The sequence below is a fragment of the Cygnus olor genome, chromosome 27 (assembly GCF_009769625.2).
Source record: "Cygnus olor isolate bCygOlo1 chromosome 27, bCygOlo1.pri.v2, whole genome shotgun sequence".
In the NCBI taxonomy this organism is placed as follows: domain Eukaryota; kingdom Metazoa; phylum Chordata; class Aves; order Anseriformes; family Anatidae; genus Cygnus; species Cygnus olor.
In genome coordinates, this window is record NC_049195.1 from 2,640,965 (window position 1) to 2,660,454 (window position 19,490).

The following is a 19,490-nucleotide window of genomic DNA, read 5'->3' on the forward strand; positions in this document are numbered from 1 at the left end:
AGGGAGAGCTGTGAGAGGAGGCTGCGAGGAGAGGAAGGGCTGTGAGGGGAGAGGTGGGGAGAGAGTGCTGTGAGGAGAGGGGAAGCTGAGGGGAAGGAGGGCTGTGAGGGGAGAGAAGGAAGGGGAGACTGCGAGGGAGCCCCATTTGCCTGAGGGGGTCACAGAGAGCCCCCCTGCGAGCTGCCCTGGCTCGAGTTCTGCTTCCAGAGGGCAGCAGCAGCCTCCACAGCTCGGTGCCCACCCAGGCTCAAACAAGTCTCCTCAGGAGACGCTGCGGCAGTTGTGAGGTAACCCAGATGTGAGGTAACCCGTCAAACCTGCACAGTGCAGGTGTGTGAGTTCCCCAAAACTTCCTTCCCCTCCTGTCCAGCTTCCTTTGGCCTCGAATCATTTAAAGCCAGCTAAACCAGCAGGTCAAGGAAATACAGGCAAGGCTCCCTGAATGAAATAGCCATCTTTTACTAAAAGTAAAACCTCTTTGAAGTGACAGCATTCAACAGTCAAATGAAATTTCCTGAGATCTAGCAAAAGTCAGCAAAGTGCACGGCATTTTTTTTAAATGTTGGCAGGCATTAAGGCAGAGATGGCACCTGTAGAACAAACCTGGAGTTGTTCTCAGCCAGGACTCACAGAAATACAGCTATAAAAAGTGAAATTACTGCTGTGCGTGCCACAGCCTCCTTTCAGTATGAAAATGAGAGACAACCTCAGGCTACTGATGCACCTGCTGCTGTACTAAGAATGGGAATAAGTGAGTTTCCAAGGAGAAGACTTAAAAATGTGATGAAATACAGATGCAAACCTCCACCTCACCCTGCTGAGGTTTCTTCAGTCACACAAGAGTAGCTTCTGTACCAATTATGTATTCTAAGCTTCCGTGAAATGATCGTACATAGAAAGGTTGTACATCACTTAGTTTTCAAGATAAATCAATATTATCTTGAAAATCAGGCACATCAATTCTTCAAGGCAGAGTGAGTTTTCATAGATATTCTGCATTGAAGGTAGCAGAACCTTCCCTAGGATTCTTCAGTTTCTAATCTCCTTTTTCATTGTCATCCTCTTGCATAAAGATCCAGTGAGACTAACCTCAGCACGGAAGATGATTTAATTTGCCTTTTCTTCTCAAGAAATTAGTTTTACTAACTTCATTCCATTGGACATCGTTTACACTTCAGGGTATGTTTTGAGGCCTAGAATCTTGGTGGAGCTCAATAACAGCCCCATCCCACACTAATACACGCCAGCATTTCTCTTCCCGACATCACAAACCCATCCCACCAGCAGCCATGAGAATATAAACTGGGGGGGGAGGTGTCATTGTTTTTTTTTGTTGTTTGTTTTTTAACTTCAGTCACAATAGTTCAGTATCAGTAACGCCATCAGACTGAAATTAAGTCACACGAACCCATTTCTGTTCATTTATTTTTATCTCCCTATTACACATGCAAAAACAAATCACTCATCAGAACTTTTTCAAGCTAGAAACCACACATTTGCAATTGTCACAGTTATCCCAGACTAGATTATTAGATTTTTTTTTCTTCTGTTCATCAGAAGACGAACTATGCTAACAAGCATCCAAACATTGACATGTGGAGATTTGAAATCCACCTCAGGTAACGCTGACCCTTCTCACAAAACTGACTGTGTACACTTCTTGACTGTAGCAAACATCTAATCTCGTGGAAAATCTGGACGCCCCTTGGATATCACTGGAACAGAATTAGCTCTATGTAGTGAGAAGGTGATGACAATTCAGATAATTTAAGAAAACCTCTTTACAGGTAGAAGGCCACAGATGCGTTCTAGATTGAGACGGAACCCTGAGCTACTGACAGTTCTGAATAGGAAACCTGCCGAGGGAGCCCCATCCTGCTTTGCAATCCTACCAATCACGGGCTAGCATCACGCGTACTTGTCGTCTCCATCACTCGGGAAGCATTTGCCGTAATACCTGTGGCATGAATATTTATCAGCAAAGTGGGACTATTAAAGTTTCTGAGTCAGAAATAAATTAATCAAGATTATAGCGTGAGTCAATGCGGAGCCAGAAATAGCATTCAGAAGTCCTGACTTTCAGCCCTGTTCTCTAACCACTACACAGGTTCCTTAAGGCAGTTGAATGATGTAATTAATGTTTGTAAAGTAATTTGAATCCTTGGATGGAAAATGCTATGACAATAGCTAGGTTGGAGGGACAGAAAGCCACATGATAATGGAAGAGAAACAATGGCTGTAAATTCCTGTGAAAGGCCTCTTGTACCAAAGAGCAATAAAAAGTTTTTTCTTACAGAAAGTCTTTAAGTCAATTCAAGTCAAACGTGTAACAAGCCACCTGATTTATCTCCATGAGCTGAGCTAAGCTAATTGCACAATTTTATGCTTGTGGGTCCACAATGTTCTTCTACCTGTTGGAAGCAATTTAAGGAAAGAATGATCTAAAATCATAAACAGCAACTGTTTTTATTTTCTTCGTTTAGTATTTCTGTGCCCAAAACCTGAAAAAATGTTAACCTGTTGGTAAAGTGAATGCTACCCCTCAGTATGAATATCCTGGGTATAGGAAACCTAAATTCTTCTTTACTTTTAATTTTTGATCCTAGGGCTCAGAGTTAAGCAGCAAGTTTGTAACAGCAAGGATAGTACCCAGCTGCCAGACATCACACCAGCGGACAGCAGGCAAACACAACGGGAGGCTTTGTCCTGTGGGACAACCTAGGCAGCTTTCTTTACGCTGGAGGTAGCAGTAAGTACTGGAAATACTTTCTCGATATTTTGTATTTAGCAATGACTGATCAAACATACAGACCTTGGAGACGACCTCCAAAAAAGATTGCTACAGATAGTCACATCATCTAACCTTGCTCCCTTGCACTTTTGAAGCATCCACCTCTCTCTGGTAACGTTTTGCCTCCTAGCGGAGGGCACCAATACAGAAAAACCTGCATTTAAAAAAAAATAAATGTTTTTTCTTGTGATGGAGAAATAGCTGAATTGTTTGCAAAAGGTCAAGATTGTTAGAATTCAGAGGCAGGTTGCGTAGAAAATTCATGCTGTTTCCTGGTTCCGAGCCTTACCCCACGAGAAATGCTTGCTGTTTCTGTTCCAACCGCTGCTATGACTTTCTTCTACCACTCCTTTCTCTACAAGCCCAAACCTTTCTGTACCAGGTTAAACAAGCACTTGCAATGAGCAAACAATACAAATTATTCAACACACCGATAGTCATTACACACCAACCTCATTTCCAGCACACCTCTCCCTACCCCAATCCAACCCACTGGTGCTCCAGCTTACAGCAGCTCATTATGTGGGCAAGGGCAAAAAGGAAACATCCAGTACACAAAGTCAGAGGTGCATGGCAGCAATGCCAGAGATGAAATGAAGAGACGAAATCCAGTGCACAGGAAATAATTCTTCCTAGCTATGTCACACCTCAGACCACTCACTTCCAGAGCAGCCAACAAGAATATTATTGGTGTTCCAACAGCCCCTCTCTGAGAGGGAAGTACCAGTGTCTGCTCATCAGCACTAACCCTTTGCTTTTCCAAGTCAGGCTGAGAATAACAGAATAAATACATGTATCAAAATTAAAAGCACGTTCGACACGTTTTAAAGGCATTAGCCACTTCTCAGCACGGAAACGAAGGGACTTCGGCCACAGCTAACCCACACTGCAGCCCCACACCAGATAGCCAGCTTAGGCTGCACGTTAATCCTTGACAGTATCGCTGTGAAGTAGGGCTGTCATTCTGCAGATGCTCACCGCCTCAGTGGCAGTTGTCTGCATTTAGGTAGCACCACTAGCTTCAGGAGGGATGCTGGGGATGGGAACACGACTCCTCTTCTGCATTTGGCCCAGTATTCAAGGGCTGAGTACTGAAAAACTGCTTACACTGGGAACTGGGAGAAAGCACTAGAAGGGAGCAGCTGCCTTTCTGTCACTGCGCACACTGGAGGAGGGCAGTTACCTTAGCACCCACCCACCCCGTCTGGCGAGCGCTCTGGGCTCAGGCCCAGAAATAACATCGGGGAAGCCAGCAAAATGGGGCACTAGTCAGGGTGCAGTAGGGAGGGGATGAGTAATTTTAAAAATGCCTGTAAATAGAGGAAAGGAAAGGGATGGGATGAAAGGGAGGGGATGGAAGATAAAAAGCAACCTGACAAAATGTGTTCTATGCATACTTTTATTAATAAAATATAAGATTTACAGCATATGTCAATGGACAGTGTTTAAAGAATTACCTAGTTGGATAGTATGACACCAAAGTCAGTAGCTGGTTTTGTTGAGGGTAGTACTAAGCCTCAGGTGACATGCCAGGGATCACCACTACTGATAAGAACAAAAATCTTTCCCAAGATAGCTTTAGAAATCCTGAAACCCAACATGCACAGCTGAGGTCCAAGAGGCAGTTGTACTTGAGTGTAGTATTGCTAGAAGGCTGCACTTTGATCTAAGCCACCTCTGCCTGCTCACTTCTGCATCTTCTTTGTATCCTCCCTTCTGTCTGTGCTAAGCAGCTTGTCGTGCGTTCAGTGCATCGTTCAGGATAGAGAGACATGTCAGAGCAGCAGGCTCGCTACCACAAAGCTCAATCTTCCCAAAATAGCAATTAAACCTACGCCCTTTTTGGCAGAAATGGAGATGAATTTTTACCAGCTCTGATGCTGGAGCAGTCTGGTTACCCCTTTGCCCTTGTGATAAGGTAACGGATAAACCTTGGCCCTGACCCTGTAAAACACCTCTAAAACAAGTTGTTTCCTTCACTGTTAGCAAGTATAAGGATTTGAGTAAAATTAGTCACATGCTGTGTAAGTGGGGGTAGGGCCTGTGGGTTTATTCACCCATTGGATAAACAGCTGCTGTCCCTGGGGGAGGGTTTTCTTTTTTTCTTTTTACACAAGGCTAACAGGTGAAAATGGTAAAATCCTTACAAAGGCTCATGGGCAGGCATGCATGTTACAAAACACATACTGTATTGAAGAGAACCAGATCTAATATTATCATCTTTACAGTTTCAAACCACTGCACAAGGACTAAAAGAAATTAAAGTATGGTTGCAAGAGTAGTCTTGTTAACAATGTCTAACCCAGCCATAATTTTACAGCAGTAACAGTATCTTAGTTGATCAAATCAGAGAGGCATTATAATAGCTATCTATAACTAAGCCACAGAAATAATTTAAATCTAGGGAACTGAAAAGTGAAAGTCCTCCCACTCAAGGTAAGTTCACCACGACTTTAAGCTTCATTCTGAACATTTCCTTGAAGGAAGAGTAAACCTAAAAACACAATTAGCAAAAATATCTGGAGGTAAAAACTCATGAGCCTTATAAAGCATCAGTTCATCTTTGGATAAGCCTTATTTGCTGAAGAGTTTAAATCTCTCAAAAAGCTATGAACATATATTTCATGCAGCTTCTGTACTCCACGTATTTTCTGATCGTTGCACCACTTAACGCTTCTGTAAGTGCAGTAACTTTGCAAAGCCAAAAGCCAGAAACACTTGCATGGTAAAACTACATTTCCACTCAGTTACTGATACAATAAAATACAGGAAAATAGAGCATCTCAGAATGCAGCGTAGTAGTTATCTACGTAATCACTTGGTATCTTGAACTACGTAACATCATACTGCTAGACAAGAATTCAAACAACTCGTTAAAAAGCCACAGGGGACTTTGTACTCTAAACAAGGCATTAAAGGTATTGCATCCCAAAACAAGGCATTAAGAAACCAGATGAAACTGAGCATTAAAAAGTGAGTCCCATAACACAGGTTTTAAACCTGCAACTTTTATTCCCGTTCCAACTTAAGCAACAGCTTTAAGAGCGAGCCTTTAAGGATACTGGAGCAGTACCTGACCTGTTCAGATTACAGAAAATCTGACAGCAGTTCGTGATTGCAAAATGCAAGTGGTCACACACGCTAAGGCTGGTATCGTTGTCATTCACAAATGAATGCGGATACTCGTGAAATCCCTCCCTCTCTTCGTTCCCATGAAAAATAATTAATACTGGTTAAAATCATTACAAAAAACATCATTTTATTTTCATGCATCTAAGGTAAAACACAGAGTATTTGTATAAAGAGGTAGATTAAAAAAAGAAAACAGATTCTCCATTCTTTGTCACTTTTATTCAGTAGTTTTTTTTCCTTATTTTCTCTTTTTTGGTGCCAGACATGGCAAGGAGTGATTACAGTCAACTGTTTATTAAAACATTTGTTGCAACACAGACCCCCTTTACCACTGACCCCAAACGGACCCATTTCATGTGCTTTATTTTGTTTTTTTTTTGTTTTTCTCTATACACCACCACCAGGGCTAGGTGGAGGGGGATGAAAGGGAAAGGGGGAGTCCAGGAGGCCAGAAGGAGGAATGCTACAAGCCACAGCAAGAATGAGCTGTATTTAATAAAAAAAGGGGGCCACAAATGATACAGTAATGAGGTTACACAATTAAATCCCATAGCATGATTGAAGGCTTTCCCTGTGTTTGACGTCATCACAATGGAAGGCATAAAAAGTGGAGTAAACCGATGTTGATACAGTCCAATCTAGTCCATTAGGCAAGATGGTGCAAGTAGTCATTTAAATTAAAAAGTGCCCTATCCTCACCTAAATGGCTAGCAGACATGGAGAACTCGGTGACAGATTGACAGAGTTTTCCCCATGTAGCTATAAAAGTGTGTTGTCATATGGCACATTTTTAAACACTGGAAAGGGGTGCCATAATGGACCTCATTCGCTTTTGTTTACAGGTACAAATGCTAGATTCAACTATTTCAACTATGCAGGAAGTGGACTCTTCAGTTAGGAATGCCAACCCTAATTCATTTTGTCTTGAAATATATACAAGTTGTTTGTAGTAGCTACAGCAATGATGTTTTCCTTGGGATGCCAGGCTGTGTGTAGAATCTTCTTGTTGAAGTCTAGGCTGTCAACGCTAATTTCATCCTTCTTTCGCTTACCACTCGCGCATACTTTACGTGGCTTCAAAACCGTACGGGGCTTATTGTTTTCCCGTGATGCCTCTAAGGTGATGTCTCGCTTTGTGTTTCTGTCAAACATTCTGAAGAAGTTGTTGTAAGATCCTGTCATGACAATGCTGCAGAGAAGGGGAAGGAAGAAAGCAAAAGTTCAGTTGAAAAGAACTCCTGTTAAACTGCAGGGTCCCACCTAAGGTCCTGCCTTATTATACATAAGGGCAGCAAACATCCTTTCCCATACCTTCTACAATATCAACTGAACGTAAGGCAGCATCTGAATGTTTAAAACATTTTAAAGATGGGTATCTTTTTCTTTAATTTGCCCTTTTGCTACAACATGGGGAGGTTAAGGCTAACATGTTAGTGTCTATCAAAGTACAAAAGTACTATCCAAGCCAGTTCAGGAATAAAAATGCATTTGAGGCCATGCTTCAGCTGCCTGCTTTGAAAAAAATGTGGAAATGTCTTCAGTGCATATAGAGAAGATTAAACTTACCTGTCTGATCCATTCCAGCAGCATTCAAATTTGTCAAAAATGCAATCGTTTTCATACAGTGAACAAAGTTTACTTCTGAGGTATTCATGCACCTGGAAAAAAGTTAGATAAACTGAATAATTTTGGAACATGACACACCTGTAAAATAGCCTTCCTAAGTTATGTTCCAAAACCAACTCTGTATCTGACATTGACATAGTGCTTACACCCTACTCACAGGGGCATACACAGCTCCCTCCTTTGACTGTCCAAAGAGCAAAACAAAGCGACCCATGAATTAACGTAGTCTGCTCTACGGAGGTTTCAAAAATGCACATAAATAGTAGCAGATGACTCTGGGCAGGGAAAAGATGTCTACAACTCTTTAAAATGCTTGAACGCTGCAGCAATCCTCAGTGTCAAGTAGAAGCCTTTTCTGCAAAGAAAAGGTTTTACCTACATTTTTTTCCAGGAAAGAACAGGTCAATATAAAGTCAACTGAAGGCTGTAAAAGAGATGTGCTGTCTCACAGCTGAACATTACCTTTCCCCCATTTCCGCTATCTAAGAGAGACTTTAATACCCAAACAAAGTTTTGGGTTCTGCAATCAGCCTGCAAATAGCAAGATCCTTTAGCACACGTGTGGAACCTGCTCATCTCACAGATGCTTTGTCTGGATGTAGAGATTTACAAAGTTTTAACTGCTACATCAAGACTATTAATAAGACTCAGTGTCCTTCAAGCTTTTAACTTCTAGCATATAATTTTTTCATCAAATACCTGGTATGTTTCCACAGGTCTGTTTTCCATATTTAAATCCCAGATCTTCACTGACAGATAATCTCTAGTCATCATGTAACGACCACTATGGCTAAATTTGACATCAGATATGGAAGAGATGATTTCAGAGAAAAATGATCTGTTGCTAGGATCTTCTGGTTCTTCAAACACTGTACAAAAATAAGGCAGGCATTTCAAGAGGTAAGTTTACATCTCTCCCAGTAAAAGACACACCAAAATTAGGTTAATTAGGTTAATTTTTTTACAACACACTTGCCATGTTGGGCTAGTCTGCCTAAGTTATGTATTATAAAACTCTCTCATTGAAAGGTGTTTTATGGTTGCCGTACTCTGAAATCCTCTACTGTCATTGCAAATCAAGGTCAGCTTCTAAATAAGCAAACTGCTTGGTAGTATTTGGACACTTCATTCACACATGTAAGATTTCCAGTTTCAAGCACAGACCAAACATTCTCAGTCAGTATTTGACTTAAGAAAGTCTGCAGAAAGCTATTCTTAGTCCTGCTGTCTAGGCAGACACCCCAGCTTAAGCTGCTAGTAATTTTACTCACTACTTTTATTCTGAAAAAAATATGAATCTGATTTTAGGACTCATTTAGATTTCAGGTTTTGGATCTACTTTATTTATTTATATATGCATGCACACAAACACACTTTGCAGCTCAATATTTTAACACAACTTCCTGTTTAACATTTTAATGTATACATGAGAGCACAGTTTCACCTAGCAGCAAGACATCGTACTCCACAGAAGACAAACAACAGAACTTACATTTCGAATGTCTGTCACAGAGTGCTGATGCTCTCATATCACAGAGACGAATCGTTCCTTTACTGCTGCTGTATACAAATGTATTACAGCTGTTTGGGTGGAACTCTGCAGCTGTTATCACCTCTGTCAGCTCTTCCATGTTGGCAGGCTTAATATCTACAATATCTATACCATTTTGTTAAGGAATTTTCTCCAGTTTTCACAACATATTTTTCAGTTTAAAGGTATTCAACAATTCATCAAAATACATCTGAAATAGCCAAATAGAATTAAAACAAGCCAACAAAAACAAAGGAACACAATGCTTGAGATCTGGAAGCGGGACAAGAATTTGATGCCAAAGGCTACGGGAGCCAGTCACAAACTGGATAAAAAAAATAAGATCAAGTCCCACAACTTGTCTAGAAAGCAAGGCTGTAACATAGCTTGAAGTTTTTCTTAAAAAAAAGCCTGTTTAATATTTTGCTCCACTCCAGCAGTAATTCTCTAGTACAGATGTCACTTAAGTTTTGTCAGCTAGAGTTTTGCTTAAATTCCACTTACACTGCTACCTTATAAAGCAGACGTGTGACTTCTGCTTAGGATCTTACTGATCAAGCCTCTGCTCCCAGTAACGGGGCTGAATACATACTCCTATGATCCTACTGCCTGCAATGTTCACAGGTACACATATGGAAATGGCTGATATTGTACGATAAAAAGAACAGAGAATGATCCTTGTCTGACTCCTCGTTTTAAACTGCAAGTCAAGAAAATTTTCACAGGACAGCTTATTATACCGCTGCCTTCCAAAATTGCTTGTTTAACTTGAAGCCTTAAGCTTTTTTTCCTCCTTTAGGAGTGCCTGTTTTTCACCACGCACGTAACAAGCTCTGCTCATATTGCTCCAAAACCAGGAAGTGGAGAAACATGCTGTACAGAAACTTTTCATAAAAGGAAAAACAAACACAATAGTTTTGCTGTAACCGAATCATTCCCACCATACAAATCAATGCCAAAAAGATACTAAAACTTCTGTCTGTAATTTCTAGGTGCCACAGATTAATACGCAAGTCATCTGCAGATAAGTATGTTTCATAGTCACTATTAATGGAGATGGAATTGATGTGATACGTGTGAGCATTGGCAAATATTCTTCGTGGACTAGCTTCAACCATGAGGTCCATGGGCCTGAATACTGGCACCTGCAAGACATAAAGCAACAGAAGTTTGAGATGTAAGTGTACTGAGTATATGCAAGTGCCATGCAGAAACATCAGCACTCATGGTCCTTTAATACAATACGCTCATTAAAACCTCTCAAAATCATCTCAGAAGTAAACGTGCCTGCAAAATGGCAGGCACAAAATTAGGGTTTCACTGGACAACACCTGGGGCATCACAGAAGATGGAGTTTACCACACAATGGGGCAACTACTGAGCCACGTGCCAGCCTGCATACCTTCAGAAGAGAACACTCAAATGCATACATGCACCTTCCTAAAATGCACGTGCAGCTGGCCTCATGTGAGACCAGTGATGGCTCATTCACTCACCCGTAGTGTTGTAACTGTAGTAGGATCCCTATACCGTCCATCTTCTTCCTTTAAGTTATAGCCTTCTGGTCTTTTGTCCCTTTCACTGATTTTCCATAACTTTATTGTTTTATCTGCAAAGAAAGAGCCACAGCTGCAAATCAAAGCTCTAGCAAAGGCACCAGTCTTCACCTGATGCACTTTAACATGAACACTCTAATAATACAAGACCACCTACGCATACCAAAAAAGACAAAAATACTGCTTGGAGATCGGGACCTCATTTGGATAGAAATTTTGCTTCATCTCAAAATTACACAAAGAAAACAAGACATTATGAAAAGCATTAAAAAGACCTCCTCCACAGTTTGTTCTTTTCTTAAAAAGTTAGAGCAAGTTTCAGTTTGGCTTGTTATGAATGACTAATGCAAGCTCTCTCACAGTTATACACATAAAGGTACTGAATGACAGATTAGCTAAGCTCCTCTGCTGTAAAGCAAGTAGGAAATCTCTAATACACCACTCCATGTCATGGGGCTGCTGTTCCCAGGTAAGATGGAACGGCAAGACAGGTAAGCAGCATAATTCTTCTGCAACCATATCCGTAGATATCTGCATTTAAAACAAACTTGCTTCCAGCCTTTTGAAAGCGAGGAGGATTAGATAAAATCCCAACAGCCAGGCTATGTAACAACACGTTACTGTGTAAAATTCACAGTGAAGTCAAAACTTACCATTTGTAGACAATAAAAACTGAGCAGCATTTTTCTGGGGTAACCACCTAATTTTGTTGATCTTCTCTTCAATTTCTAAACTTTTCAAGTAGTCAAACTCTGGTTCATGGCTTTGAAAGGTACTGTAAACATTGTATTCTCCCCTACTGTGAGACTGGGTTTTGTTCTAAAAAGAAAATTAAATGATCAAGATATGGATGCAATGTACAGAACACTTTACGAGGCTGCAGGCAGAAGCCAGAACTAGATATTTACACAGTGAGATACGCAGGCACACTGCTAGCTAGCATAAGAGTAGGTTAAGACTTCTACACTCTACATCAGTGAAAAGCTACTTACTGCAGCAGCTCCTGATTATTACAGTTTTCAGAAACTCCCTTCACCACGTGAATTACAAGTTCACTTTCCCCTTTCACATTAGTTCATAAATTCAGCTGCTCAGAATTAAAGTTTCACCTCAACACGAATGTTAAGTTTATTTGCTTAAAAGAAGTCAAGCTTTATTTTTCCCACCTGTAAGGACGATATTCCCCAAGAAAGAAGCAGTCACATGTAAACACTCTGTGGTAAGCTCAGCTCGCTGTGCTCATCGCAAGATTCCTACCTGTCACCTCTACACACAGCTCTGCCAGTCTAGTCTGCTTTATAATCTCGCCACTCCCTGCAAACTTCTGAGCTGTTTAATAAGCTTCTGCTTCTTCCTCACTCTGATGGAAAAAAAACCTTAACATCTGATGAATACATCTTTGACACAAGAAGTCACAACAGCAGCTACCCTGTTTGACACACTAAAAACCTCCAAACTTGCACAATTCTTCTTCTTTCTAAAGGCTTTGTTTCAGGCAGCAGCTTCTGAGCTCTAACACCACTGCAGGGATGGAACCTTGCATTCCCTCCGACGGGTACGGTGGCAATACTGTAGCCCCTTTGAAGCAATGCTCACTCGGTGTACCTGAGATGAGTTCAGGCTTTATTTTGTGCTAGATTCCCGTTCCACCCGTTTCAGGAGGTTGCACCATGAGATTCCTTTCCCGTGATATGTTCTCGACTAGGGACTTCGCTCCTTCCCCGGTGCACCTCACGTCCATCCATTCGTTTCATCCCTTAATGCCTCACTAGGACGTGCTTCTCGATACGATCCTTGCTAGCCCACATTTGTCACATTCCCTGCATCACTGTCTCTTGCTTCATACCCTGCCATTAATGGCTGGCAGGAATCCTCACATTTTACAATAAGCTTCAGGGGAAGGGAAAAGTGGAAAAAACGCCTTAGAAATAATTTGGCACTAGAATATTGTACCACACCTATCCAATTATGCTGGCTTTCCCACCTCAGAGAACGGAAGGAACTTTGTTCCAAGTTTCTGTTAGACCTAACAAGTTCAGCAGGGTTGCTGCATTCAATAGGCAGCTTCTAAAGAAAATCTCTTGAGCTTTAGGAAGTGCTGGTCATGATTCAGTGACCTTTCCTTCGGCTCCATACTTACCATAATGATTCAGTCTTAAACACATTTCTGGTGTATTCTGTTAAAGCTCTACAGGACTAGAATATTTATAATCAGTCGTACACGAAGTCCATCCTTGGGATGGAAAGCAAACTTTCGACCATCAGATCATCACACAGCACGCTTAAAACTCCAAACAAGACTACGTACTGGCCCAAGTGCCTTATGTTAAATTCCAATTTAGGTAATTGCAGGCTGCCTACGCAAATCCCGCCTTCAGTTTCAATTAGAGCCAGTATTCATTTCCTGCCTGACACCTACGTAATGCCACTTGCTTTGCTCCGCAGAAGGGCTGCCACATTCCAGCCCAGAGGCAGCAGCATTTTGGTGGGGGGTGCTGCACAGCCCTGTGTAACTTTAGAGTGCTTCTGTTTTTATGGTCTGTAAATGACTCAGGAATGCAGCGTGACAGAAGGTAGGATGTAAATCCAACCAGAAGACTTAAAAACAATGATCTCGTGGACCATCTTTTATATAAAACTTACCCTAGCCAGTCAGACCCATGGCACAACCACCTGCTGTGGCAGGGAAACCAGTCCCTGCTGCTCGCTGCCCCAACACCAAGGAATGAAACTGTCCAAATCCCGTGCAGCTCAGTGTGGTAGCCTTCTTACTACACCCAGACTCACAGATCAGAAGGGCATGAACCACGGGTTATGCATAAAAAAGTCAAATATTTGAAGCCAACTTACTTGAGAACATGCAGTAAGCCATTTAAGCCTTTAGCTACATTAAAGGGTCCATAAGGGATGCGAGCAAACTAATGCCCCAAGAGTTTGTGGCTGATTATGAGCTACAGGAAGATTACAGTAAGGATACCCCCCTACATGCTGTGCTCATCACAGGCCGTGGCCAAAGAAACCCAGTGAGAGGCTAAGAGCCAGGAACACCCCGCTAGGTGGCACCAGCTGACCAAAGCAATCTGCGTGCAAAGCCAAGTGGCTGCACACCAGCAGCAGATAGCAACTTGTGCTGGGGAACCGTGGAATTCTAATTCTTGGGGTTTGCACATCTGAAATTGCATCAAACGCCAAGGAAAGAAGTAACAGCACGAATTCTCCAGGCAGTGAGATGGCAGAAGTGCCTTTTTGCCCCTCCCCCCCTCTTCAGTAAATAAATTCTAATCAAGTCAACTTCTAACTATAGGTTTAAAACCAAACACTCCATCTCAGCTTTCCCACTTTTATGGTGGGAGAAGAAACCCTTTCAGCATCAGAAGAGTTGTCTTAGAACTCTACAAAGACCAAAAGAACAAGCATAAAATGAAAAAATACCCTTACCCCTATAACCTAAAAGAGCCAGGTTTCAGCCCCCAGTACTGCGAGAGGCTTGGTTTATTTTTAATAAAACCTTCAGGTGACTTCATTTATATTACTTTCAGAACTGGAAGCTGTGCTCCTAAATCACTTGGACATTGCAGTATCTTGTAATGTTCTAAGACTAATAGAGACTTCAACAAGATCAAACACTCAATTCTTAATATTTCATCTTCACATCCAAGAGATGAAGTGGATTAAGTTTTCAGCAGTCCTTTTATCTCTAGTTTTAGTATTAGTTAGGCTACTCACTGCATAAAAAGCTTAGAACTAGAAAATCTAGCTTCAAGCTTGCACTTTTCACATGAAAATAAAAGTAGCGGAAAAATATTCAGTAATCTCTATTGATAAAAACAGATTGCTTTGGTTGCCAGGTGGGTTAATAATAAGCCTCAGCCATTACTCATATGCAAACACTAACACTGATTGCTTATTTTAATAATAGGATACACTAACTTCCAGTATTCAAACCATCCAGAGACACGCCTTGACGGTGACCTGTTATCCTCTGAAGACCAAAAGAAAACAAAGCAATGGATTTTGTATCCCTTTGCTGAGAAACAGACCTAAGACTATTGTACTGGATGTTCTTTTCTAACTCAGGTCTTCGGTAACCTCACTGCTTGGGTGCAAGGGTAAACAGCTGAAAGCCAGCTAAGTACATGCCTACATTCTAGAAGAGATGGAGGAATTCTGTACCTGATGCAGGGATGGGATGCATCAGAGAGAGCAGATCTCATGGGGGAATAAAAAGCTGCAATCAGTATATTTACAGCATAAATTAAAAAGTACATTGAGTGCAGCCATTCAAACTTGGTTTATATTCAGAAACAGCAACTCAGACCCACCCACAAACATACCTTCTGTGGGGAAAACAATCTGTCAAGGTACCAACGTCTACAAGCTTTGACTCCACCAAAAGGAGTCAGTCAAACTGGAACTTACTTTCCCTCCATGTTTTCCAGTGCTGTACTTTAAATTAGACATTAAGCGCTACCAACAAATACTGTTCCATATAAAAGATAAAGCAGCTAGTCAGTTTAAAAGCTAATTTCAAATGTGAGCAAAATTACTGTGGACATGAAGAAAAACTCTAGCTCCAGTTCAAAAGCAACATGGGAGACCTAGCCCTACAGTTTTAAAAGAATTCCATCTAGCACTAAGACTTTCATGTGATACATTTTAACTAGCAGAAAATCCTAGACCCTTGTAAGGAATCCATGTTGACAGAACCTTGAACTATTTTACCTGATTGATATCAGAATGGAAAAGGTCACAGCTACACTCGCATTTAAGAGCGGTTCTTATTTCCCCAACTTACAGTGAGATCTGAAATAACAATCCCAGCCAAGTCGAGCACTGTAAGATGATGAATTTTAGCTTCCCCAAGGTCTTCAGGTGTCCTACCCTCCCCCTTGCTCCCCCACCTCACTTTAAGCAGTGCCTGGACGACAGCTGAGGGCCACAGTGTTAAAACTGAAGTCATTTCTAACAGCATCACCAAGTTTTCAGTAATTCCTTTACTTTTACATTTCATTATTTTAATCACTTATTATGCAAGCATATGCTCTGTGTGGAGTTTGTTATAAAAGCATGTACCTTTCCTTTAAAAACAAAATAAATGGGAACAGAGGAAAATACTAAACGTACTTTAAGTAGTTATCACTCACCTCCTGCTCCTGTTGAAAGATGACGACTCTACCTCCTTTGTCTCCTGTTGCTAACAACTCTCCAGAATGGTTAAATTCTACTGTAGAAATTATATCCGCTGCAAAGGAACAAAAATAAAGCCCAGAAATTAATTATTCTTGTAAATACTCAATGATCAAGAAAGCTGCCATTATAGATAAAACCATACACTTCAATTCCCCTATACTCAGGTTATAGAATGCAAGCCGGAGCTCCTTTAAAGATATAGAAGTAGCTTGTAAAAGTTACATACTTGAAAACCCATTACTACTTCAGCAGCAGAGGTTCAGTTGTCTGCAAGTTATTTTAAAGGCTTTACCTGGTCACTTCTTACAACTGTTTTTGTTAGGACATCTGCTCTAGGGTAGGGATAGAAAGGGATGTTCAGTACAAACTGTAACATTGGTGAGCCTCTGTGTACAGGTATTGCTACATTTTCTGCATTCCCATAGAAGAACTGGACACAACCACTACCCATCAGATTTTTTATTTTTAAGGACTACACACATTTGAGAACTTAAAGGAAAAACTCCGAGGGTGGAGCTGTTCAGACATCAGCATCTAAGGAATGCAAGGATGTGGAACAAACAGCTGCAGTTGGCTCCAAGTTCAACAGGCTGACTCAAAAACCCGAGTACCTTTTTGGGATGAGCAAGCTTTACATTACCAGGTATTTCTACATGAGGTGCTAAAACTAAATGGTGAATATACATAGACAGAAGTCGGGTAATACTGAATCGATCTGTTTACAAAGCAAAAAGATAGATAAAAGGATAAAGGACATCGCAGCTCAAGCACAACTCGTGTTTTCACACACATCCCACAATACTTTCAAATATTAGAAGGCAGACCATTCTGTGAACACCAATGTCAAGTTGCAGTTGCACTGTATTAGAGCTACATAAATCGGGGTTTCTGCAGAAGCAGGTACCTACGCTTTGTACATACACAACTCAGGCTATCGCGCTTCCATGTTAGTCTACGGTAGACAAGCAGCGTCCAGCTTTTCTCTTGGATGGCTTTTCATTTTGTGTTTCGGAGCTTAGAAAAGCCCAGTACATGCTGTACAAACTGAAAGCCACTGCTAACCATCCTATCAACAACCGCATCTTACAGATAGCAACGGCGTTATTGCATTTTGAAGTAAAATGAATAAAAATCTTGCATGTTTCAGTAGCAAAATGAAACATACATCATTCTTGGTTGTCCTAAACACAGGGGTGGTGGCCTCTGAGGACATGAGCAAGCTGTTCCTTACTGGCTGCATTACGCAGCAGCTCCAAGCACACAGCACATACACAGCACAGACGTCTGAGAACTGCCCAATGCAAAGGCAGCCTCAACAAGCAGGCCAGCCCCAGCTGCAACATCCCCAGAGGTAAAAGATGCAGAGTCAGAATCTTGGCACGGAGCTCAGTTGCATTTTTCAATATACAGCACAGACTGCCACAGACCCAGGGATAAGCACAAGTTTATCTTAGCTCCATCGACCTTCCTCACCACGATTATATGGCAGCGCTGAAACACACAGGCTGAAATTCCTCAAGAACACTGCGTTAGGAACATAAATATGATACAAGCCTATATGTAGAGAAACCAGGATCCAGATCACTGATGGTAAAACCTGGATTTGAGTGCACAGAGGGATGCTTTTCTTCTGGAAGCCAGCTGCTACTTCGTCCATCCGTTCACAGAACCCTGAACAAGATCAAGTGATTCCTCTCCCATCTGTAAGGCTTGAAACTACACCCCACGTAGATGAGGATGTGACATTCGATGTGTACCTTTCACAGGTGGACAAGGTATATATAACCTTAACATAAAATTCATCAATCTAGTGTGCAGAAAGTGAAGTGCAAACCCAACTGATTCTGATTGCTCCATACAATGCTGTATGTATCCACTCCCCACTGCTATAATCCTCTAGCAGGAAAAGACCTTAAGGAAGTTAAGAATTAATTACTAGAGGAAAAACAAGATACCTCACCTCTTAACAGTGACAAGTACACACACAATTACCATTTTGAAAAGCATTCAGAAACAACACTGCAAGCTGAGCCAGTGTTAAAACAGAAGATAACACAGCACTGTATCAGCAGACCTACATGTGGGTATGCACAAGAGGAAAAATTTGCCTTAGAAATCAAATATACACATCTAAGTACATATTCATCATAGCACTTTTTGACGAAAGTTTTGATGAAAGCCGCCAAGAAGTTTTGCAAGGTCAAAGGCCTTCAGATTGGAGCCTTACAATCTGTAGCAACAGCAGCCAGAAGTCCTAATTTAAAGGATGAAAATCCCATTTTCTGCAGTTTGCTGATGTACTTTTTTTACTGTATTGTATACAACTCTCACACATCACAGAAAGCTAACCACTTTTCTTTAACAGTTCTAGACATCCTCACGTTTTGCATTTATTTTAATTTTCAAGTTCGTCTGAACTTGGAGACCACTGATGTGCAGAAGTTGATGCAACTCCTGCTTTGTCGATAGGCTCAACTCCATCCATGACCGAACTTTCGGCACCAACACCCCCACGCCTCCAAAAAACCCGGCAGGCTCAGACAGTGCTGACAAAACTCGCTGGTGACCAGCTCTATGCAGAAGATATTTTCAAGTACTTGGACCAATTTCATTTTCAATTAGAAAAAATACATTCCTTATCAGCAACCACAACAGAAAAATAAGTAATTATTTTTTAATTCAAGATATACCTATGGAATTTTATGTGCCTTCTACACTGTGAGCTTGGACTATTCTCCTTCCAAGGACAAAACCAAACGTGCTGGAAAAGTAGCCAGAAAAATGCTTTCTTCTCAACTAGTCCTACAACAGCACCGAGATGCATATTTTACACAAAATCAGTACAGGAGAACAAAGCAACCAATCATGCATTTTAAATCCAATAACTCACCGTTAAGGATATTGTATTCCCATACCTTGGTCAAAGAAAGAGACAGACATCAAGGCACTGGTGGTGAACTGGGCGGATTTAATAGTGTTTGCGAATTGACAGGGGAAGCATTTCATCTTCCGCAGTGCACTGATTCGCCTGTGTGTTTTCATCTGTATTAACACCCTTGTTGCCAGATAAAAATCAATGTTATCCTTTGCTTTTCAAATGGTAACTATAATTCCCAGGATAGTTACGTGTAGGGTTATTTTAGTCCTTCAGTGCTGCAACGAGCCAGAGAGCATGTATAGATCGTGCTGCCTTCTCTGCCTCCTCCCTTTTAGGCGTGCTATTTTTTGCTCCGGTCTCTAGGTGGGAGTCTTGCAAACACAGAGGGCTGCTCTCCCTGCCCAGGAGCCCGCACATGATCCTTTCTGTGTGCAAACAGCGCTGGGGAGGAACACAGCAGGAAGCAGACGTGTACGGTGCTCTGCTGTCACTACCACCGGTGGCTGTGAGAAAGGGACGCATCCCATTGCTTACCGCCGAATGCACTTCAGTGCCTTCCTCTTCAAGCACCGCTGCCAGAGATAAGTAACCACCCGAACCTCATCTGATAACCATGCCCCCCCAGGATACAGTTAGAGCAGCAGCATCTGTTAGGAGACTCGCACGGAGTTACCAACACGCAGCAGCCACGCCTCGACAGGTCAGATGCGCAGATCTTCTCCCCCCAGCACCTCAGGACATCTTTGACACCAAGATGAAGTGTGACACTTCAGCTGCTGAGGTTTC

General features: G+C 41.6%; 1 protein-coding gene and 1 long non-coding RNA gene across 7 annotated transcripts in view; one reads left to right on the top strand and one right to left on the bottom strand.

Annotated features, from left to right (window-relative positions):
• Positions 1–72: 72 nt before the first annotated feature.
• The window catches only part of LOC121060388, a 40,225-nt gene continuing 20,807 nt past the window's right edge, over positions 73–19,490 (top strand). The window contains exons 1-2 of the long non-coding RNA XR_005814808.1: positions 73–287; positions 2,607–2,749. This is a non-coding gene — a long non-coding RNA (uncharacterized LOC121060388). The remainder of the gene's footprint in view (positions 288–2,606; positions 2,750–19,490) is intronic.
• The window catches only part of PPP2R2A (protein phosphatase 2 regulatory subunit Balpha), a 50,276-nt gene continuing 36,909 nt past the window's right edge, over positions 6,124–19,490 (bottom strand). For all 6 annotated transcript variants that reach the window (XM_040538126.1, XM_040538127.1, XM_040538128.1 and 3 more), the window contains 8 exons: positions 15,781–15,878; positions 11,290–11,455; positions 10,577–10,689; positions 10,048–10,225; positions 9,042–9,206; positions 8,249–8,418; positions 7,490–7,581; positions 6,124–7,112 (listed from right to left, as the gene is read on the bottom strand). In XM_040538126.1, coding sequence (XP_040394060.1) covers positions 6,833–7,112; positions 7,490–7,581; positions 8,249–8,418; positions 9,042–9,206; positions 10,048–10,225; positions 10,577–10,689; positions 11,290–11,455; positions 15,781–15,878 — 1,262 coding nt within the window. In that variant the 3' untranslated portion in view covers positions 6,124–6,832. The remainder of the gene's footprint in view (positions 7,113–7,489; positions 7,582–8,248; positions 8,419–9,041; positions 9,207–10,047; positions 10,226–10,576; positions 10,690–11,289; positions 11,456–15,780; positions 15,879–19,490) is intronic.